General features: G+C 52.3%; 1 protein-coding gene across 13 annotated transcripts in view; it reads left to right on the top strand.

The window, feature by feature from the left end:
- The window catches only part of ep300a (E1A binding protein p300 a), a 33,804-nt gene extending 11,284 nt beyond the window's left edge, over positions 1-22,520 (top strand). Inside the window, exons 3-31 of one of the 13 annotated variants that reach the window (XM_023814486.2) lie at positions 52-228; positions 504-822; positions 1,053-1,172; positions 1,285-1,509; positions 2,054-2,162; positions 2,507-2,641; positions 2,890-3,007; positions 3,102-3,279; positions 3,383-3,457; positions 3,623-3,708; positions 3,818-3,976; positions 4,132-4,575; positions 4,756-4,986; positions 5,094-5,262; positions 5,524-5,642; positions 8,543-8,782; positions 8,871-8,959; positions 10,735-10,845; positions 11,267-11,323; positions 11,746-11,823; positions 12,125-12,201; positions 13,898-14,048; positions 14,233-14,379; positions 15,461-15,574; positions 15,790-15,955; positions 16,573-16,740; positions 16,831-16,992; positions 17,252-17,533; positions 17,755-22,520. In XM_023814486.2, coding sequence (XP_023670254.1) covers positions 52-228; positions 504-822; positions 1,053-1,172; positions 1,285-1,509; positions 2,054-2,162; positions 2,507-2,641; positions 2,890-3,007; positions 3,102-3,279; positions 3,383-3,457; positions 3,623-3,708; positions 3,818-3,976; positions 4,132-4,575; positions 4,756-4,986; positions 5,094-5,262; positions 5,524-5,642; positions 8,543-8,782; positions 8,871-8,959; positions 10,735-10,845; positions 11,267-11,323; positions 11,746-11,823; positions 12,125-12,201; positions 13,898-14,048; positions 14,233-14,379; positions 15,461-15,574; positions 15,790-15,955; positions 16,573-16,740; positions 16,831-16,992; positions 17,252-17,533; positions 17,755-20,634 — 7,386 coding nt within the window. In that variant the 3' untranslated portion in view covers positions 20,635-22,520. Of the gene's footprint in view, positions 1-51; positions 229-503; positions 823-1,052; positions 1,173-1,284; positions 1,510-2,053; positions 2,163-2,506; positions 2,642-2,889; positions 3,008-3,101; positions 3,280-3,382; positions 3,458-3,622; positions 3,709-3,817; positions 3,977-4,128; positions 4,576-4,755; positions 4,987-5,093; positions 5,263-5,523; positions 5,643-8,542; positions 8,783-8,870; positions 8,960-10,734; positions 10,846-11,266; positions 11,324-11,745; positions 11,824-12,124; positions 12,202-13,897; positions 14,049-14,232; positions 14,380-15,460; positions 15,575-15,789; positions 15,956-16,572; positions 16,741-16,830; positions 16,993-17,251; positions 17,534-17,754 lie in introns of all 13 variants that reach the window. The other 12 variants (XM_072712012.1, XM_072712011.1, XM_023814494.2 and 9 more) reach the window with 12 other exon arrangements.
- Positions 22,521-23,045: the final 525 nt, after the last annotated feature.

The raw sequence follows: 23,045 nt of genomic DNA, 5'->3' as shown, positions 1-23,045 counted from the left end.
TTCTTGGTGACTGCCGTCTCAGACTCACCCCCCCCCCCCCTTCATTTTCAGATGGGGATGATGGGAAATCCAGGAACCTACAGTGCATCGTACGGCCAGTCGGCAGGCCAGGGGCTGGGGGGGGCTGGGCTGGGCCCACAGATGCAGAACAAGCCCCCTCTTCCCAACAGCTTGGCCCAGTTCCCTCTGGACAAGAAGATCCAACCTGTGCAAGGATTGCCCAACATGGTAAGGGCTGTGTGTGGCTTTAAAACAAGATGGGAGGCTGCAGCTTCTGGTCATGTGACCTCCTGTGTCCTGAGCACCATCATTTCCAGCTTTTATGTGCCTTAGTGCAATTGAAGTGATACTGATAGAACTTTGTTTCCTCTTGACTGCTGTAGTTGTTTTTTTTGTGTGAATGGTTTCTTCTCTTAAGAATTAGCTTTACTGGAAAGCAGTTTTCAATCCCCCCCCCCCCCATGGCATGCTACTGATTTATTTTATCCCTCCCTCCCTCCCAGGTCTCCCCCCAGCCCACCTCGATGGTATCCGGGGGAGCCGGCAATGTGGCGGCTGGGGGAATGGTGTCCGGCTCCCAGGGCACCCTGGGTTCGGCTGCCCCCGGCGCGGCGGCAGTGGCGGCAGCGGCGCCCCCCACGGCCGACCCGGAGAAGCGCAAGCTGATCCAGCAGCAGTTGGTGCTCCTGCTGCACGCCCACAAGTGCCAGCGACGCGAACAGGCCAACGGGGAGGTGCGGCAGTGCAACCTGCCCCACTGCCGCACCATGAAGAACGTGCTGAACCACATGACCCTCTGCCAGGCCGGCAAGGCCTGCCAGGGTGGGTGTCACCGCCAGTGTGTCCACGTGTCCACGTGCCTCAGTCTCAGCAACTCACTACTTAAGAGTTATTGTGCATTTAACTATTAATTTTACAAGTAGTGAAAACTTGCGACGGCATGGCGATGCTCTGCATGTGTGGCGTTGCATGTTCTCCTTGCGATGTCGTAACCTCCCCCGCAGTCCGGCCAGTTCTTACCTTTATCTCACTTGCTCTCTCCCTCCCCCCAGTGGCACACTGCGCCTCGTCACGGCAGATCATCTCTCACTGGAAGAACTGCACACGACACGACTGCCCCGTCTGCTTACCGCTGAAGAACGCCGGGGACAAGAGGAACCAGCAGAGTGAGTGTGTGTGTCTGCGTCCATGTCCGGCTTCCTTAAACATGGCCGACCGATCGGTCCTTTTGGGTCTACTTGGTACCCATAGCCTTAGTGTCTGTTTCTGTGTCCGTCTTCGCAGCCATGCTGGGCTCTACCAGCGTGGGCCTGGGCAGCTCCCTAGGCACCGTGTCGGGAGGCCAGTCCAGCACGCCCAGCCTCAGTGCCCCCAGCCAGATCGACCCCAGCTCCATCGAGCGGGCCTATGCCGCCCTGGGACTCACCTACCAGGGCGCCCAGATGCCGGGGCAGCAGCCCCAGGGTCAGATGAGCGGCCAGGCAGGCATCAGGTCGCTCGGCACCGTGGGTGAGTGGCCTTCCTGCACGGCACTGGGTGCATTTCATGCATTTGTTGTGGCGCATGTGCATAATGTCATTTAAGACTCCAGGTTACCAGTTTTTCACTGGCCACACTCACACTCTATGCACAGTCTCAGTCAGTCGCAGTACTCCAGTCAGTCGCAGTACTCCAGTCAGTCGCAGTACTCCAGTCAGTCGCAGTACTCCAGTCAGTCGCAGTACTCCAGTCAGTCGCAGTACTCCAGTCAGTCGCAGTACTCCAGTCAGTCGCAGTACTCCAAGGTGCAGCAACACTTGTAAAATGAGAACTGGTGTTTGTGACATTGGCACAGGGAGGCAGAGCTCTGTAGCATGGATATTTCATGTTTTGACATTTGAGTCATTTTATTGGTTGGCAAACATTCCCCCCCCTCCCAATGGAAAATCAGATTTGCGATATCTCTTGTAACAGTGTAAATTACAATTTCTGGTCCTGTTCCCTGGGCCTTTAATGGTGGAGGGTCTCGGGTCGTACCGTTGTTTCTCACTCGGCTTTTCCCCTCTCTGACCAGCAGGTGGCAGCCCCATTGGCATGAACGGGGGCGTCGGTGTCCAGCCGCAATCCCAGCTGCCCGGGCTGTTGCCAGACGCCTTGCTACACAGCAGCATGGGCCCCCAGAGGTACGCAGATTAATGCCTGTGTCCCCTCCTTCGGAGAGGCTTCACCGGGAGAGTCTGTGGTGTTTCTTAGCCTATAAAAAAATTGCATTGCCTGAAAACCTTTGCATCTCAGGCCTCTCACAAGGGCTGGGCGAATCCAGTTAATCGGCTTTTTAATATTAACTTTCTCTCGCATTGTTTGTCACTATTCGTCGGCAATTTGTAAAATTTCTTAACCAGGTGGATAATTGTTGTGTAAAATCACCTGCCCTGCTCCCAGCCCTGTCCTTCTCCCCGTCAAATACGCCACTTCCTGTTTTTGCCTTCCTAACTGCTCCCCGCTTCCTCCCGTCTCTCCCGCCCAGTCTAACGAACGACAGCAGCACCGTCAGCAACCTGGGCTCCATGCCAGCCACTGCCCCGCCCTCCTCCACCGGCATGCGGAAGAGCTGGCAGGAAGACATCACCCAGGACCTGCGGAACCACCTGGTGCACAAGCTGTAAGCTACTGACCTAGTGACCGGCGTTCCTTCATTTTTGGCGGTTTATCTGAGGAGCAAGAATGCTTTGTATCCCTGGAGCAGCCGCTATGCCGAAAGGCACCGTGTGGAGTAGAGTAATTTGCCAATGGGTAACGTTAATATGTGGGAAACCCAAAGGCCATGAGGCTCGCGTGTCGTGATGGTGGTCAGATCCCGGCAGCCAGCTGCTATGGGCCGTTTCCTTCATGGCTCAGTCTCTCCCACAGAGTGCAGGCCATCTTCCCCACTCCGGACCCCGCGGCTCTGAAGGACCGACGGATGGAGAACCTGGTGGCCTACGCCCGTAAGGTGGAGGGCGACATGTACGAGTCGGCCAACAGCCGGGTGAGGAGGCGCGAGTGCAGGGCGCGACGCCGGCGTTCCGTAAGAGCCACTCCGCCGCTAAACCGCCCCTTTCACCATCTTCCTTCACCCTTAGGCCGAGTACTATCACTTGCTGGCGGAGAAGATCTACAAGATCCAGAAGGAGCTGGAGGAGAAGCGTCGCACAAGGCTGCAGAAGCAGGGAGTGATGCCTGCTCAGGCAGGCCTGCCCCCTCCGTCACTCGGCCCTCCTCCGTCCCTTGGGCCCTCTCCGCCCTCGGGGCTGCCTCCCAGTGAGTCCGCTGTTGTGCGCCGGACGAATCGCCCTATGGCAGAATTAAGTGACCAGTGAACTGTTGCTCACTGTCCCGCTTTTTCACACATCCTCCCTTACAGGCAGCCCCCTGTCTGACCCCTCCCTCCGTCCCACGGTTCCCACCCAGATGCCGAACAGGATGCAGAGCCCCCCAGGTGAGTGCTGATTGGAGCCCTCTTGTTGCTTTTCCACTTCTGGCTCCGGAACTCGCACATCAATGCGAGTCTCATGTTCTCAGTTTCACATTTTAAACTGCAGGGTTTCAGTTGCTTTTCAGCTCCAATGTTGTTTTTTGTTTGTTTTTTTTGCCGTGTTTGTAGGAATGGCCCAGTTCAGCCAGATGGGAATGCAGACCCTGGGCCAGAAGCCCACCCCTCCGATCCAGATGGGGTCACCCATCAACCAGGTGAGTAGTTGTAGTAAAGCACCGGCTACTGTAGTGGAGCGAACCATCTGTAGTTTCCAGGGTGCCATGTAATCTGCTGACCTTTTTTCCCTACTCTGCACTTGCTCAGCCTCAAATGGGCATGGGGGCGCCACGGATGGGACAGTCCAACGTGGCTCCACTCCAGAACCAGTACCTGCCTCCGGGCCAGTTCCCCAGCTCTGGCCCAGTCCTTGGTACCGGCCCAGTTGGGATGGCTCAGCCTGTGACGCAAGGAGGAGGTGTGCAGGTATGGGGTGGGGGGCGAGTGGGGTCTGTGATGACCCCTTGCAGAAAGCTAACAGCCCATTAGCCCACGTTAAGTGATGAACGATTCGCCATGATGAGTCTGAATTATTTATGCTCTCTGACATCTGTATGGAATCTCTGCCCCCACCCCAGCAGGGTCAGATGCGCTCCCCTTCCTCACTTCCGGTCAGTAGTCCTGCGGCGCCGCCCGGCTCTGAAGGAGGAGCTACCATCGGGTCCTCTTTGGGCTCCTTGACACCCGGCAGCGTAGGAGGGCGCTCCCCATCCACTGGACCCCTGCAGCCGAACTCGCTCCCCCACTGCCCGGCCATCCACCAGAGCTCGTCTCCCTCCCCCGCCCGCAGCCGGACGCCCACCCCTCACCCCGCCACGCCAGGTCTGCTGACGCCCCAGCCTCAGACCCCAACTCCTCCTATGCTCGGTCTCCCAGCACAACAGATGCAGCAGCTGGGAGCTGCTCTGAGCCTGGACAAGCCCATGCAGCTACAGCAGCAGCCGTCGATGTCCCCCCAGGTGGGCTTGGGCTCCTCCGGCCCTGCTCAGAACGCCCCCCTGGCACCCCAGCACCCGCGCACACCAGTGAGTACACGGCGTCCAAACGAACACGATTGGTACGACCAACCGGAGGCTTTCGCTTCACTTACTCCCGCAAATCAGTTCCCCGTTTTCCTGTTTAATGCTCGTCTGCTTGTTCCTGCCCCCTTCTGGTGCCCTTCGAATGTCTCCGCAGTCACCCCTCCCTCACACTTCTGCCCACAGCTTTCCCAGAAGCCTTCGCTCATGGCTGACGGGCAGGTCTCCACCCCGGCCTCGGTCAGCAGCGTCGACATGGCGGCGTCCCACTCGGGCACCTCTCAGGACACGGCTGGCGCCCTGGACCCCCGGGTTGACCTCAAGCAGCAGGATGAGGAGGATGGAGGGCCTGGCGGGCTGATGGCAGGGGGCGGCCTGGGGGGGAAGCAGGTGGACATCAAGGCTGAGAAGTTGGAGGTGAGGGGTGGGGGGTGTGGAAGGAAAACGGCATGCATCCGGAGGCTAATGCTACCTTTGCTGCTAGGCTAGGTTTGCTGACGTATCTTCACCCATCCGTGCTGCAGGAAGAGCCCATGGGCGACGGGGTCAAGACTGAGCCCATGGACACGTCGTTGGGCTCAGCAAGCGAGGACCGCAAGCCGGAGGTGAAGACTGAAGCCAAGGAGGAGGATGAGGCTTCAGGGGCGACTGGGACTCTCAGCTCGCCCGCCAGCACTCAGAACAGGAAGAAGAGTAAGAGCTCCTTTTGGCGCTTTAAACGAGTCCCTGACCCTGAAGGTGGTTTTCAGTCATTTCAGCATCTTCAGATCCTGGGCTTGAGATGTTTGACCTGAGGGCTTCGCTACCTGTAATTTGCTCTCTGTCATTCAGTCCCACCCCTCCGTCAATCTTTCTGTGAGGGCATATCCGGCTATCCACCCCACTGTGGTACATGTCCTTGGTGTGCTGCGTCGTCATTGGCTGTTGACCGCTGCCCCTCCCCTCCCCCATCAGTCTTCAAGCCCGAGGAGCTGCGCCAGGCCCTGATGCCCACCCTGGAGGCTCTGTACCGCCAGGACCCAGAGTCGCTCCCCTTCCGGCAGCCGGTGGACCCCCAGCTTCTGGGAATACCTGTATGTATTTGGGCCAGTGCCTTGGGCTTCTGTTTCCTCACTTTTTTTTTTTTTTTTTGCATATTGTCTGTTTGTCCATAGTATGATCGTGCTCCGCAGTACTATGGAGTGACTGGTTTGTGTGAGTGTATTCCCTAGGTGCGAAATACATATGGTTTTGGGTTCAGGCCACCACCATCTGCTGTCACTTTCTCGGTAAAGCCATAAAGTATTTGACAGATTGTAGATACGTTGTCTGAGTGACATGCTGGAACTGATCATTTTTGAGACGGATTGCACCAAAATTGAAGCAGTGCTTCACAGGGCAGCATGGACGTTGATGCCATTGATGAGACGCATTATTTGAAGGATCTTTTAAACTTTGCAGATGCATAGTATTGCTAAACGAGAGCTGATTAAAACTGAGAAATTGCGCTAAAATTGAAGTGACACCCTTAGTGTCAGCGAAGGGAAGGGTGACTACAGACGACATTTGACCTTGAATGGCCGTGAACATGATGAGCCTTAGTATTTTGTTTTTGTGATATAATCATTGTATAGATGAAGAGCCACACATGCTTTCATTTTGAGGCAACTGTGTGGCAGCAAAGGAAGGAAAGAGAAGGATATTTTTCATACTCTGCAGACATATTGTCTGGATGAATTGCACCATAGTTAAGGCAGCACAGCATAGTGAGAGCAAAGAGAAGGATCCCCTCAAATACTTGATCTTGCCAGGATGGTAACTCAAATTATTTGATCATTTTCCAGACTTTGCAGACACTTTAGGCCCTGTTCATATTTAGAGTGAAATCACATTTAATAATGAGGTTTAGTGGCAGCAAGGAGAAGGATGAGATGGAGCCTTAACCTTGTGAACAGGGTAACCCTTTACTCTTATTTACTTCTATTTGCTCTTTGGATATTTTTATCTCTTAAAAATTATGATATGGATGAAAATCTACACCTGAGGTAAATCGCCCAAATTGAAGCAGCAGCACTAGGTGGCAGTAGAGGAAGGAAAGGGAAATTGCAGAAGCCATCTTGTAAACACAGGCGTTTGAACATACAGTGGTACCTCGGTTCTCAAACTTAATCCGTTCCGGACTCTGGATGGAATCCTAAAAAGTTTGAGTTCTGATCGAATTTTTCCCATAAGAAATAATGGAAAACCAATTAATTGGTTCCCGGCCCCCCAAAATTACATCTAAATGTTTTTTTTTGTTTTTTTTTGTTTTTTTTAAGCATTTAAACACAAAATGAACAGGATAAAACAAGAGCATTTTTTTCTTAATGGCTTCCAAAACGATACATATCTTATCCCAACATTATCCCTGTCCTGCCCTGATCGTCCGCTCCTCCCGTGTGCCACGCCCCCTCGTTAATCTCGTGTGGGATCCCCATGTGATCAGTTGTTTCTGGTTGTTGTCATTAGTCCTCTGTATTAAGTCCGCGTTTCAGTTTGTTTTCCCAGTCCGGTCATTGGGTGCGTTCGACTTGCTTACAGCACTGGCTTAAAGCAACGCATTCTGATCCTGACGCAATGCATTACGGTTAGATGCATTGAAACCTCTCACCCGGCTGCACAAACTGGAAGCACCTCCGTGACGACACACCTTTAGCCCTTATTGGCTGAAGAGTTTAGTTACACGCATGACGTTTGTATCCCAGGCAGTTCCGATGCGTAATCTTCTGTTTCTCCCGAATATCAGGTAAAGCAGTGAGAACTGTTTTTCAGTTAATTTACCTGGTAAAATTAAAGTTTAAATAAATTACATAAATGCTCCAATAGTACATATAAGTTAGTGGTTTATTTATTGTTAGTTTCTGTAATGTTTCGCTGCTTTATTTGGTTAATCGTCCAGTCTGTGAAGAAGGCATTCAAGTAAGAATTGCATTGTAGTATGACATTTCCTGGCGCGTACAATTTATATTAGGTCAGCGTTCACGGTTCGACTTCTGATATTCAGATCGAGTTCTAGGTCAAACTGGTTTGTTCGAATTTCAAGAAATTCGAGTTCTAGTGAGTTTGAGAACCGAGGTACCACTGTACTCTGGAAAAACATCCCCGAACCTCCCAAGGAACATTGTACAAGTCAGTGGTTCCCAAACTGAGGCGTGAGATGATTCTCTGAATATTCTATATTGAAGTTTATATACATAGACAGGGAAAAATGTACATATTTTGCTTGGTAAGTGTCTGCTAGCCACTTGGCGAAAGTTATTGTGAGGGAGTTTAAACTTTTGTCTTAATAAAGATCTTTTGGGGAGGTGGGTAGTGTGGTTAAGGTAGACTTGGGGAGTATTACAGTAATCTATTTCTTGCATAGTGGTATTTTTATTTGGTGAAATTTATTGTGGATGAGCCCCCTCCCATACGGACGATATCTAATTTTTCATAGCGTCCAAGCCTCCTGTAGGGCTGCTGGAGATAGAGGGTGGGGGCGCGGGAGGAGTAGTGATTAGACTGGGGGGGGAGGGGTTGGCTGGGCCGTCCAGGGAATGAATCGCTGATAGATCTTGTCAGTGTCTGTCATTTGAATGGATGCTCATAAGAGGACTTTCACAAGGGTGGCATCACCTTAGCTGGCCCAGCGTTTATAATGTTCATGTAGTTAATATAACTTTTTGTTTCGTAGTGTGTTCTCAAGTTTGGTGCTTTTTTTAAATAGGTTTTATATATCCCCCCCCCCACCCACCAGCTATCTGGAGCTTATGTTTGTGTAATCAAAAATGGTCTGTGTTGCAGTCACGTTTGATCTCCAAGGATGAGCGCAATGGGGTGTGTGTGTGTGTGTGTGTGTGTGTGTGTGTCTGTGTGTCTTTGACATTATGTGGTAGTTACTTGGTAATACCCTTGGTGTGACCAGGCCTGAATCTCACTGCTAGCTCCAGCCTCTCACCTCTTCCCTGATCCCCAGGACTACTTCGACATCGTGAAGAACCCCATCGACCTGTCCACCATCAAGCGCAAGCTGGACACGGGCCAGTACCAGGAGCCCTGGCAGTACGTGGACGACGTCTGGCTCATGTTCAACAACGCTTGGCTCTACAACCGCAAGACCTCGCGCGTCTACAAGTACTGCTCCAAGCTGGCCGAGGTCTTCGACCAGGAGATCGACCCGGTCATGCAGAGCCTGGGCTACTGCTGTGGGAGGAAGGTGCGTTAACAACCTACCCATCCCCCCCCCAGCCCCCGTATGCCTGCCGGCTGTCCATGATTGAGATGGCTGTTTCTGTTGCCCCCAGCTGGAATTCTCCCCCCAGACCCTGTGCTGCTATGGAAAGCAGCTGTGCACGATACCTCGCGATGCTGCCTATTTCAGCTACCAGAACAGGTAAGGGGGGGTGCATTACTGCCCCCAGGCCCTCGGCCCAATGTCTAGGGAGCCTGGAAGGTTTAGATGCTTAGAAGCATGCATGCAGTGCCTTTAATCTGACAGAATGTTCATTTATTGATTTTTTTTTTTTGCTCCTTGTGTATATAGTCTACCAGCGCACAAACGAACGCCCGCATGCGCAATCCTACACCCTGAATTATGGCGGGTTTAAGCCTCAGCAGTTCCACATGTTAGAGGATGTGTTCTGCTGCATTGCATTGTTTCAGAAACATACTTTTTGTGGTGAGAAAGTCAAGAATGAACCAAAAAGCAATTTTTTCCCCCCCCCCTTGTCATGTCGCTATGTTTTGCCACCGAAGTTTACAGCTCAAACCCATAGATATCAGATACATCAGATACACCCGCCCCTAGGCTGAGTGGGGGTGTGGCCCCAAATTTGGAACTGTCTTGGGTGGGGGGCATGGCCGGCTGCGTGTGATTTTCCAGGATGTGCTTAAGAATTATTTATAGGGTTTCTGTGGAGGCGGCAGGGGATTGGAACCAACGTTGAAAAGTTGTAGAATTTTCTTGTTGCGTTGTAAAATGTTAGTAAGGTGAATTAACCCCCCTGCCCCTCTACAGCCCCCCCTCCCCCCCCCTGTGTGGCTGCCTCGTGTATTATGCCCTCACTTTTATAAATCCGGTCCATTTTTACTTCAGATTTCATGCATCCGTTTTCAGTCTGGTTGGCCCTGGGGCCTCTGCTCTGGCCTGCATGCCGGCCCTGCTTCTCACTCTGCTGGTTTGCATGTTGCTGCCAGTGTGGCTGGTCTAAGAGTGAGTACCAGCAGGTGAAGACTGAAACCTAATAATAAGTTAATGTTTTATTCTGATGCCAAATAAAGATGCAAGTGCATTGTCTTTAACGGTGTTTGAAATAAGGCTATGGGATATCCCCTGGCCCCATGAGTGCTGTTGATTGTGGGATTTCACCTAGATACTCCTGTAAGATTTCAAACTTTATTTTGGCACCTAGTACAGTGCAGAGGGGGGATGTACGATTATTGAATGGTTGAAAAAGCGTGGCATTTTAATGGATAATTTCAGTGCATTTTTGAAAGAATCAGTGACAAAGGCATAGGCAGACAAAACGAATGGGGAAAAATTCTTAATTTTGGTGGGGAAAAAAACACACTTAAGTGTGACATTTCTGAACATACAAATGGAGTGTTTTGGGCCAGTTTTTTTTTTTTTTTTTTTTTTCCCCCGGATGCATCGGTGGGAATAAAAATGGACCGTGCTGCTTTAAGCGGCTGCCCCTCGCCGCTGCCGCATCTGTATGCAGGGCGCTGTACCACGATGTGCTTCAGCTGTTTGCTGCAGGATTGATTCCTGCTTATGGCTTTGTGCTCTTGTTCATCTCAATGTTGTCACATTATTGTGCTTTTATGTAACCCATTCTCTGCCATCTGACCCATGCTTGTCTTGCCTGTAACGTTTGATTTTTGCACTTTGTTAACTCATTTTATCCCTGCCCCCATTACCCCTTCTCCCTTTTCTCTCTTTTTTTTTTTTCTTTTCTTTTTAATGCTTGTGATGTCTGCATTGGCCTGCTTTCGTCTGACCAATCCTCAACTTCAAACCATGCCCCCAAACCAAAATAATGCTGCATCATGATTGGCTGCCCTGGTGACGACCCCGCCCTCTGCTCTCACTTGGCCCGCCCCGTCCTGATTGGTGGCTGCTCCTTCGTGCCCTCTCTGTGAATGGCTGTGCTGTGCACGGCGGTGTAGCTCACCACAATATGGGATTCTTGCTGACAGGTACCACTTCTGTGAGAAGTGTTTCAACGAAATCCAGGGCGAGAGCGTTTCCCTGGGGGACGACCCCTCCCAACCACAGACGTGAGTACATGGTGACGCTTGCGCGCCTCGTCCGTTGTGCCCCTTGGGGCTCACAGCTGTAGTGAAATAGAATCAGAATCCTACTTGTTGTTGTTTCACATAAAGAAGTATCGTGGATCACAATATCACGACAGTATCTTTTGTGCTTGCATTTTTCTAATTTGTATATGTATGCAAATGTCATCGAGTCATAGCGAACGATTTTAAATATTTTTGCTCAAAGAGCTGGCAGAGAAGTGAAGCAGTGTTACCTCCTTGTACTGTAAAAGTGCACAGCACGAGGAACATCAGCAGATCATTCTGCAGTAGTGGCCCATTTCCGCAGCCGCTCGACCCGTGTATCTGCGCCTGGAGAGCTGTGGTCTCTGCCTTCCTTGTACTTGGTTGTGATATCCCCTCCCTACCCTCTGCTTCGTTTCAGATCCATCGGTAAAGAACAGTTTGAAAAGAAAAAGAACGACACACTGGACCCCGAACTGTACGTTCCTTCCTCGCCGTTGCGAAAGTTCACACTAAATCCATGCAGCAGTGTTATCTCTGTGATGGAATGAGGGGCGTGTATCGGGCCGCACTGAGCACGCCAGGTACTGGGATGTGTGGTTCCCACAGCGTGAGCCCCTCTCTACAGCTGCCACCGAGTATTTTATTCAGATTCTTAAACACTTTACACTGGCCTGTTCAGCAAAAGTTCTGGTGAAAGACATCAGCTATTTAAAATGGTTTTTTCCCCCCCCTTTTCCTGATGTTCCTGATTTTTGTAAACGGATCCTTTCGTTGCCCTGTGTTGCGATACATTCATCATGTTGCGAGTTGATGTGCATGTGGACGGTGTCCAGGTGGAACTCCTGCTTGGAGCCGCAAATTTACTGTGCCTCTCGACCCCCTGTTCCCCCCCCACAGACTTTTGGAATGTATCGACTGTGGTCGTAAAATGCACCAGATCTGTGTTCTGCACAACGATACGATATGGCCGTCAGGGTAAGTTTAAATAACTCTCCAGTTTCCAAAGTTGTTTCTTCCTGCTGTTTTGTGTGTCTGCCAGTGTTTCCCAATCCGGTCCTGGGGGGTCCTCAGACAGTCCACATTTTTGAATACCTGGTAGAGCTGGGAGGGTACAGTGTTCTTCATTACCTGGGAGCTGACAAGGAGCAAAAACATGGACTGTCTGCGGGTTTAAAAAAAACGCTGACCTATAGCTTGTGGTCTGCTTCAGTTTTGCAGTCTCTCGCCTGTATGTGAGCCTGTTTAACAGCCCTGTCCTCCCCCCCCCCCCCCCCAGCTTTGTCTGTGATGGCTGTCTGAAGAAAGCCAACAAGACCCGAAAAGAGAACAAGTACTCGGCCAAAAGTAAGTGGAGTAAGTGACAGGCAGGGGGGCGCCATCTACAATCATCATCCATGGGGCTCTCCTTCCCAGTGTGTCCTCCCCCACCCTTCCCTGGTTTGCTCTTTATCCCCCCCCAGCCCGGTTGGCCCCTCTTGCAGACGCTGTAATAACTCAGCCCTGCTTGGCACCCTGCAGTCACCCCTGCCTGGGCCTGTGTTCGGGTGCCGCTGGACGTCCAGACTTTTACTGGGTCTGATTGTGGTCCGTTTGTGCCAATACACAGCCGCTAACCCCCCACCCAGCATTTTATTTTACATTTTTTTTTTATAAAGCGGAGCGGTGTTTGGCTCAGCAGGTTAGGATGTGTCTGTGATCAGAAGGTTGCAGGTTCAAATCCCACTGTTGGCAGAGTGATGTCACCCTTGGGCCCCTAGGCAAGGCCTCAAACTCCCAACTGTTCTGGGGACTGGCTGACACTCCTTTCTGAAATTTGCATTTTACATTTTATATTTAAAATTAAAAAAAAATATATATTTCCCCCTCTGCCAAAGTCATGTGGTTTAGTGTCTTAAACTAGTGTGGGGAAATGAGGCACCCAGGCACGGCTGTTCCGAAATATTGAGGGCAATCCGGTGCCCATTTTATAAAGTTTTGTTTTGTTTTATTTTGCTTTTTAACGTTTTATTGGCCCACGTTTTTTGTTTGTGTTCCTCCCCCCTCCCCCGTCCAAATTCCACACAAGCAAACGTCACGTTTCCTGTATAAACATAACGCTCAATCTTCTCCTTTCAGACGCCTGCCTACAGACAGGGGGTGCTCAGAGGGCCTGCAGTTGCCGGGCTCTGCAGTACCTCGGGGGTTCACTGGGGGACCTGTGGGCCTGGTGGGATGAACCGCTGAGTCTCCGCGTGGTTTTTTTTAACTTGGTTCCTGCATACCTAGGAGGGTGACAGGCCGGCTTGGAGGCTGTGTACTCTGCTTAGAGAGACGGCATATTTCTAGACCTCTAACCAGGACGGTTCCATCTCTCGGTGCATTTCTCTCGTGCGCTCGGCCTGCAAGCGCCGTGAATATTTGGCAGCACGTCTAGTCACGTCACGTCACGTCAGGGTGGTGCGTCGCTCTGCGCGTTATGACACCGTGTCTACGATCAGAAGGTCGGCAGTTCAAATCCTGTAGCTGTTGGTCACCGTTGGGCCCTTGAATGAAGCCCTTAACTGCACTTGCTCCAGAGACCCTGCTCTCTGACTTCTAACTCGTATGTCACGTTGGACAAAAGTATCTGTTAAACATAAATTCATTCTGATCGGCACCTTAATTCCAGAAAACGGTCGCACCTGCTGATATTCTAACCTTCCATAAATAGGCATTAGCAGGTAAGTTAAGGTTTTGGGTGAGTGATTGCTGATTTTAATAAATTGGGCTCTGGTTCAGAGCAATGGGGAGTGTGGGTCAGAGTAAAAATGCCTGTGAAGCATGTACTCCCCTGGGGGCTGTTTGGACCTGACCACAGATTATTCCGTTTGTGAGTGTCACCGTGGCTCAGAAGAGAAGCATACCGTCGGTACACTGCTTATGAAGACTACAATGGATTGTAGAACTTTCCTGCAGGTCATTTTTGTCTGTTTTTTTTGGCCCTGCCTGAAACTCCGCAGACGAGGCTGGTATCTTCTCCTGCCATGTGTCCGATCTCACCAGGCTTCTCCTTTCCACCCCTCCTCCGCAGGGCTCCCCCAGACCAAGCTGGGCAACTTCCTGGAGGCGCGTGTGAACGAGTACCTGAGGAGACAGGCCCACCCGGAATCTGGTGATGTCACCATCCGCGTGGTCCACGTCTCTGACAAGGTGGTGGAGGTCAAGCCTGGCATGAAGGCTAGGTGAGCAGGCTGGGAGGTGGGGGGCGTGGCCCTGGGGGCGTGGCCCGGTATGGGATGAGGGTCAGCTCGAGGAGGGTGCTCTGAAGCTGGCTAAGGCTAGATCATTGCCTTGTTGGTCCATCATCAGCATCTCTTGAAGCTCCCTCTTGCTGACATCTATACATCTAACTCCTTGTCCCTGCAGGTTTGTGGACAGTGGTGAAATGGCAGAGTCCTTCCCCTACAGAACGAAGGCGCTCTTTGCGTTCGAGGACATCGACGGCGCCGACGTCTGCTTCTTCGGCATGCATGTGCAGGAGTATGGCTCAGACTGCCCACCGCCCAATCAGAGGTGAGGAGGCGTGTCTCTCGTCGCTTCCTTCCTCGGAACTTGACACTGTGCTGCCTGTCTTTACTAGCGATGCATGTGTGGCTGATGCTGTTATCTTTGGAAACTTAAGGCCGATTCATACTTCGTTTTTCCGTGTGTGCTGCTGTGGATGGTGTGCGTGTAGCCCAGATTTTTAAGTTTATCAGATCATTCTCTGGAGGCAGAGTAGTGGCTCTGAGACTAGGGATCTGTGCCAGCAACTGGAAGGTCGTTGGTTCGAATCCAGTGAATGCCAGGAGTGATACTGTTCCATTGGACCCTTGAGCAAGGCCCTTAACCTGCAATTGCTTCATCTTGGGTATGATGTTAATCATATCCAATGCTGTAAGCAAATCCTCCTACTTACAGGGAAATTTGGGGGTTGATGGCAGGATTGGCACTGCAGCCACTGGAAAAAAACTCAGTGGTCCATTCGGACTAGTGTGGTGCTGCACTGGGCTTCTCATCCCTGAGGTGGTTTGTCGCATGATGGGTACAGCAACGCACAAACCAGCACATGCTCCTTACGGAACTCTGCAAGGAAATTGACTAGGGGGTTTGCGGTAGGTGGCAGCAGAGACTCAGAAAAGAGGGCAACCAAAAAAAGAGTAGAAGAATATCTATTGTAGAAGGTGCGGAGATATCCACATCAAATTTTTACTGTCCAGATCATTTACACTGTCCAGACATTATACTGCAATATATGTTAAGACTTCAATTTTGAAATCTTGAAGATAAAATTCGCTTGAGGGGCCCAAGTCTACACTAACAACTATAAAACTTGATAATTTTTTTTTTTTTTTTTTACCCCTTCCACTACCATGCTCGTATTTCGTTTTTCCAATACATCTGCCCCCTGCTGGTCAGGTGGAATATCACTGCTGTATGCATCCACTGCCTGCGACCATCAGTTCAGTAGGAAGACAAATTTCTCCTTGCATGACCGTCCACGGGCCGAAAGCACACGCGGAAAAGTGAAGAAATGAACTAGATGTCAGTGTCGCTGCTGTTTTGTGTATATACTGGTTATATATTTCCCTCACGCTTGCCCCCCTCCCCCAAGGCGTGTGTACATTTCCTACCTGGACAGCGTACACTTCTTCCAGCCAAGGTGTCTGAGGACGGCCGTGTACCACGAGATCCTCATTGGCTACCTGGAGTACGTGAAGAAGCTGGGGTGAGCCTGACCGCCACAGCTTGCAGGCTGCCTCAGTGCTGCCCCCTTCAGGAGCTTTAATAGTTTTCAAGTGGCTGTGTTTAGCTAGCAGTGATTTCCATGTCATGCCTTATCTGGGGTGGGTTGTTTTTATTGCGTTGTGTTTGAGGCGGGGTGTGTAAAGGAGATCCACCCCCCCCCCTACCCTAGCTCACGCCAGTCCCTCCCTGATGCAGGTACACGACAGGCCACATCTGGGCATGTCCCCCGAGCGAGGGAGACGACTACATCTTCCATTGTCACCCAGCCGACCAGAAGATCCCCAAACCCAAGAGACTGCAGGAGTGGTACCGCAAGATGCTGGACAAGGCCGTGGCTGAGCGCATCGTGCACGACTACAAGGTACCAGATGGGGGCGTCCACCCACGAGCGCAAAAAGGAAACCTCCATCTATAAGTCTGTTTGACTCTCCCTCGACAGGGTCACAGGCAGGTTTATAACCTTCTGCTGGTGTCACCCCATTGCGGTGATCAGCAGCCTGTGATCAGCAGCCTGTGATCAGCAGCCTGTGATCAGCAGCCTGTGATCAGCAGCCTGTGATCAGCAGCCTGTGATCAGCAGCCTGTGATCAGCAGCCTGTGATCAGCAGCCTGTGATCAGCAGCCTGTGATCAGCAGCCTGTGATCAGCTTCTCCATTTACAGCTCTGTAGTGCAGGCTGAGTGTAGTCAGTCGGCAAACTGTGTCCCGGATTCAGGGCCAGCCCAAGGCATAAGCGAACTAAGCAGCTGCTTAGGGCCCAGCAGCCACCAGGGGTTCTGATCAACTTATCAGAACAAAAAGGAAGATGACGAATGACGACTAGGTTAATCGGATTTTCTTGGGGTCTCAAAAAGGGTTTGGTTGGGTTGGGCCGGTACTGGCCAGACTGACACTAATGTGGTCAGGGAGCAGGGATGGGCATGTGCTTGGCTGTCCAGTTCCCCTGTCTTGATAAATGCCCCCCCCCCCCATTCGCAGGATATCTTCAAGCAGGCAACAGAGGACCGTCTCACCAGCGCCAAGGAGCTGCCCTACTTCGAGGGCGACTTCTGGCCCAACGTGCTGGAGGAGAGCATCAAGGAGCTGGAGCAGGAGGAGGAGGAACGCAAGAGGGAGGAGAACAGCACCTCCAGCGAGAGCATCGACGTGAGTGGGGCGGAGGAGGGGCAACCGTAATCAGTACGACTGAGCCAAAAGGTGGGCCCTGAACGGCTGTGTTATCCCCCCTGACCGCAGGCCACGAAGGGCGACAGCAAGAACGCCAAGAAGAAAAACAACAAGAAAACGAGCAAGAACAAGAGCAGCCTGAGCCGAGCTAACAAGAAGAAGCCGGGGATGCCCAGCGTGTCCAACGACCTGTCGCAGAAGCTTTACGCCACCATGGAGAAGCACAAGGAGGTGGGCGTCTGTTTGTGATACAGCTGCATGAGGTGTATGTGCTGTACTGTGTGTGTGTGTGTGTTAGAACGTTTCTTGTGGTGCCACAACATCTGAACAAGATGAACACTAGATTTTTGATTTAATACCTGCTTTGATTACTCATAATGTAATTGGAGGCTCAGTAGCAGGGATTCAGGCTCTCAGTATTTAGCTATGAGCCCCCACCCACCCCCCAAATGGTTCTTGAAGTGTTCCTGAGCCCCCCCACCCCCGGCAGGTGTTCTTCGTGATCCGGCTGATCGCGGGGCCCACGGCCAACTCCCTGCCGCCCATCGTGGACCCGGACCCGCTGATGGCGTGCGACCTGATGGACGGGCGCGATGCCTTCCTGACGCTGGCGCGCGACAAGCACTGGGAGTTCTCCTCACTGCGGCGCGCCAAGTGGAGCTCCATGTGCATGCTGGTGGAGCTGCACAACCAGGGCCAGGACCGCTTCGTCTACACCTGCAACGAGTGCAAGCACCACGTGGAGACGCGCTTCCACTGCACCGTCTGCGAGGTGAGTGGGCTGCAGGTGACCTGTAGGGACCAGACTTTCAGGGCGGTTAGAGATTTCTTTTGGGAAAGACTTGAGTTGAATGACCTGTAGGGTTGAGTACAAATTAGGGTGGAAGAACATCCACCCTCTAGTAAATTTGAGATTCGTCATATGTTCCCATAAGTCTTTGCGAGCCTGTATCTGTCCTTAATGGCAATGCCTGTCTCGTTTGCCCCCTGCAGGACTACGACCTGTGCATCACCTGCTACAACAGCAAGGGTCACGAGCACAAGATGGAGAAGCTGGGCCTGGGGCTCGACGACGAGAGCGGTGGCCAGGCAGCGTCAGCCACACAGAGCCCCGGCGACTCACGCCGCCTCAGCATCCAGCGCTGCATCCAGTCGCTGGTGCATGCCTGCCAGTGCCGCAACGCCAACTGCTCGCTGCCGTCCTGCCAGAAGATGAAGCGCGTGGTGCAGCACACCAAGGGCTGCAAGCGCAAGACGAACGGCGGCTGCCCCATCTGCAAGCAGCTGATTGCACTCTGCTGCTATCACGCCAAGCACTGCCAAGAGAACAAGTGCCCCGTGCCCTTCTGCCTCAACATCAAGCACAAGCTGCGCCAGCAGCAGCTACAGCACCGACTGCAGCAGGCGCAGATGCTGCGACGCCGCATGGCCAGCATGCAGCGCATCGGCCCGCCTGGTGGCGGAGGGGGCGCCGCCAGCCTGCCATCGCCGGGGAGCGGCGCCACCACTGCCCCTGGCACGCCTACGTCCAGTGGTGGCCAGACGCCCAATTCGCAGACGCCCACCCAACCTGGCATTCCGCCCATGCCGCAGCCTGGGATGGGAGGTGTCCCTCCCACGCAGCAGCCGCAACAGATGCAGCAGCAGCAGCAGGTCCCTCAGCAGCAGCAGCAGCAGCAGCAGCAGCAGCAGCAGCTCCACTACCCCATGCAGATGGTGCAGGGGGCTGGCATGATGAATTCACCCCAGCATCCACAGCAGCAGATGGTCTCCCAAGTGCAGCAGCCTCAGCCTGGCCCTGGCCAGCAGCTTCCACATGGAAACGCCCCCCCCCAGCACATACCCCGGCCCCCAGGCTCCTCCCCCCACCCTCCGTCCCAGGGAAAGCCAAGCCTCGGTCCGGCCACGCCCCCCCAGCAGCAACCCAACGCTGGTCAGCCTGCCTTGCAACCGCAGCAGTCGCCAGGCCCCCCACAGGCGGCCCTGGAGATGGCCATGAAGATCCAGCGTGTCGCCGAGACGCAGTGGCAGATGGCACAGGCGCAGATGCTGCAGCGGCAGGCGGCTGGCATGATGCCCCCCCACCCACACCCCCAACCCCAGCAGCCGCAGGGCGTGCCCATGAATCACCCAGCCAGCAGCATGGTAGGCATGGCTCCTCAAGCTCAGGCGGCCGCACGTGCCCACATAGAGCAGCAGTCCCCACAGGGCACCCCCCAGGGCCCGATGGCACCGCAGTTCCAGCACCCCCAGCAACCGCAACCGCAGCAGCAGCCAGCTTGGGGTGGCCCAGCTATGCAGCCCCAGCCCAGGCCGGGCATGATGGGCCAGATGGGGCACCCAGGGATGGTCCCTGGCCAGCAGCAGGTCCCCCAGCAGCAGCAGGCTATCCGCGGCAGCGCCATGGGTGTGGGCCCCGCAGGGGCCGCAGGGACGGTGGGCAGCAACAACCTGCCCCAGGCTGCCCTGCAGGAGCTGCTGCGCACCCTGCGCTCGCCGAGCTCGTCCTTACAGCAACAGCAGGTGCTCAAGATCCTGCGGCTGAACCCGCAGCTCATGGCCGCCTTCATCAAGCAGCGGGCGGCCAAATACCAGGGCGCAGCGGCGGGCGGCCAGCCGGCTCCGGTGGGAATGGACGTGCAGGGCGTCAGTGTGAACCCAGGGGTCCCAGTGGCGGGTATGCAGCTGGGGCAGGGGGTGGGCATGTCACCAGTGGCTCAGCTGCAGCAGCAGCAGCAGCAGCAGCAAATCCAGCAAAGGCCTCTGCTCAGCAGTGGTTTGCAGCAGCAGCCGCAGCAGGGAGCCATGTCCAATATCAACCCCCAGTTCAGAGAACTGTTGCTGCGGCGACATCTCCAACAACAACAGCAACAACAACAGCAGCAGCAGCAGCAGCAGCAACAGCAGCAGATGAGCAACCATGCACAGTTCCAGCAGCCCCAGCCCCCCCAGCAGCAAGGATACCTGGGCCAGCCTGGAGGTCCGCAGCCTATGCAGCAGCAGGGCCAGGGCTACCCTGGGGGTGTGTCCCATCAGCAGGTGGCTGTAGCCATTCAACAGCGCCAGCAACAGCAGAACACCATGGTCGGGCTGCAGGGGCTTGAGGGTGCAGCAGCAGGTGGCGCTGCAGGTCCCCCTCAGCAGCAGCAGAACCCACAAGGCGGCCCTCAGCCTCAGAGCAGCCAGGTACTATTCCAGCAAGCACTGCATCAACGGCGGCTGCAGCAGCAGCAGCAGCAGCTGCAACAGCAGCAACAGCTGCAGCAGCAACAGCTGCAGCAGTTGCAGCAGCAACAGTTGCAGCAGCAGCAGCAGTTACAGCAGCAGCAGCAGTTACAGCAGCAGCAGCTGCAGCAGCAGCAACAGCAGCAGCAGCAGCAGCAGCATCTTGGTGGGGGCTCCCCAGCCCAGCACAGCAGCCCCATCAGCCCCCAGCAGCAGATGGCGCAATCGCCCCACCCCCATCTGCAGGCTCCGCCTCTGGCTGCAGCCGCCTCTTCGCCTGGCAACCAAGTTCGTTCGCTACAGCCCTCCCCACGGCCCCAGTCGCAACCCCCGCACTCCAGCCCCTCGCCCCGCATGCAGCCCCAGCCGTCCCCCCACCACATCTCCCCCCAGACGCAGACGGGCTCCCCCCACCCCGCTCATCTTCCCCAGCATCATTCAGGCATGGTGGCGCCCCAGCCCCTACAGCAGCAACAACAGCAACAGAACTCTATGGACCCAGGTCCGTTTGGCACCGACCCAAACGCCATGCTGTCTCAGCTCAGTGGGCTGGGGGGGATGCATGGGGCGGGGGCGCCAGACCTGTTGGCCGGGAACAGAGCGGACCTGGGGTCCAATGTCAATCACAGTACCTTAGACATGATGTAGCATTACAGTGCGTTGAAAGAGTTCCTGCGGGAATGGCGTTAGAATTGTCCTTTTATTTAAAACTTTCAAAATAAAGAACTGAACTTCCTATGGGAGATGCTGCAATTAAATCACGTCAATGAATAAATAAAATAAATTGTAAGTTACTGCTGTTAATATATTTTTTGCCAGTTGTACAAAGGTTTGGGGGGGAGAATAGTGCAGTATTTCAGTCCATCTGAGAATGAGACGGGGGATATTTTTGGGGCTTTAGTCTGGTTATTTGCCTTTTTAATAGATATTTTTAAGATTTTAAAAAATGGCAAAAAAATTAAAGGACAAACTGATTTCAAACAACAGGCTTTGTATTTTTTTCCCCTCCACCCAAAGCAGTCATGATTGTATCTGTTTTTCTGAGTGAGGTAGATATTACTATTCTTGCTACTGCAAGTTTGTTTTTTTTTTTTTTTTTTTTTTTATCCAAACATGTATGTACTTTTTCAAATGCTTTACTGTTAAATTTTTTTTGTTGTCTGAATTGTAATTTCTGCTGAAACTTTGTTGAAATGACTGTTAAAATGGGATTGATATACATACGTACTAAGAAAGGGAGATTTGATATCTTGTGTTTCTCCAGTTTTGCCACTTTGTGCAGTTGGGGTAACATGTACAGCGACGATGAATAATGGGCAGTCCTCGCCCCCCCCCCCCCCCCCCCCCGTGAATGTGCGTTCTGTCCCATAGGCTGCAGAAACCAGAAGGGTCCTCTGTTACCAGTGTTTGGGACTCCTGCTGTTGAGCAATGTGACTGTGCGAGAGGGGGATGTAATAGGAGACAAACTCCATCTCTTTCAATCAGTCTTTGGCCCTTGAGTTCTAATGGGCCATGTTCTCCGCAACTCTGAAACGTACGGTTCTCCCTTGGAAGAATCTGGCAACTTCTCAGCTCTGTAATCCTTGCCGCGTTTGGGATTCAGTCTGTACTGTACAAAGTAAATATGTTTGTGGACTCAAGCGTTCTTTCTGTTATGGAATCATTCAGAAAGATGGACCTTAAGATGAGTGACACTTTTTTTTTTGGGTGTCCCTCATTTAATTTCAATGTTCATTTCCTTGAAACATGTAAATAGTAAATTTTGTTGCATTATGGGTGAGGGGAATGGATGTGACTAATTAGCACGTTTCGCCTTTCTGTCAGGGTTCTGGGGCGGCTTCCTGCAGTTGTGACCTCGGGTACATTGCTTGTACTGAGGCACAGACTGGCCCAAATGCTGGCTGGTCTCTAGGTGGTCTGCTGTGTGTCAGTTCGAAACTGACACCTTTAATGGCGGCTGGGCGGGGGGGGGGGGGCGGCTAATACACAACAATGTAAGCAGTGGCAATATGGGTTGAGACTTATTTTATTAAAAAAAATCTGTCTTTATATATAGATTTATTTAATTTTTTGAATAAAACTTGAAACTACAGATTTTTTTTTTTTTTTTTTTTAATTTAACTGAATATGTAATGGACTCCACGCCTGTTCCGGTCCCTTATGGGGCTACTGCATAAATTGTGGTTTGAAGATCTGGGTGCTGTTACATGCACATAAGGAGAGATGATATACACACACTGAATTACTGTACAGACTGGCATGGCAGCCTGACTTTTTTTTTTTCCCCCTTTCCTGAAGAAAGACGAACTTGCTGACTGGAAAAAGGACCTTAACTGAATATTTTCTTGTTTTCCAAGGTATGCTTTGGCCACGTCTTTGGCGGACATTTTGGTGCTTGCTGAAAGGAAGCAAAAAAGTGGAATTGTCGCTTTTTTTTTTTTTTTTTCTTAAATTATTTTGGTGGTCTTTTTTTTTGCCAACTATTTAATTGTACATTAAAGTATGTTTGTATCCCTGGGAAAAGTACCAATGAGTGAAAGTGTGGTGGTGGTTTGTTTTCTCACCTTAGACCTGTAGATCGACATTGTGGTGCTGTCATACAGACTATTTTCACCCCCTTATTCGGCCATCTTTTAATGGTGTACAGGTTAAGAGCTCACTTCAGTACTGCTTATCCACAGCGCTACACTATAATCACCCCCCTTTTTTGGGGGGGTCTATATTTTGTATATTTTGTGTGTGGTTTTTTTCTTCTTTTCTTTTTTTCTGCAGCTGTGTTACTCGTTGCTCCCCGAAAGCTTTATTATGTACCGGGGTGGTAATATGGTAAAATGCGATGTTCGCCGCGTCATTGAAACATTCATTTCCTTTTGCTGTAGGCAGAGGATGTAATGTGTTACAGGAGGCTTTGGTAGCTCAAGTTGAAAAGCAGAAAGTCCTCGTCCATGAGGTTAGAGAGACCACCAGCATGCTGGGAACCTTGGGGACCTGGTCCGGTGGCAAATTTACGTTACAAAAGCATTTAGGTGACGCTGCAGGTTTGCATCAGTTCAGATGT

This window comes from Paramormyrops kingsleyae, chromosome 5 (assembly GCF_048594095.1).
Source record: "Paramormyrops kingsleyae isolate MSU_618 chromosome 5, PKINGS_0.4, whole genome shotgun sequence".
NCBI lineage: Eukaryota > Metazoa > Chordata > Actinopteri > Osteoglossiformes > Mormyridae > Paramormyrops > Paramormyrops kingsleyae.
Note: the sequence above shows the minus strand (reverse complement) of the source record. Positions and strands in the feature narration are given on the sequence as shown.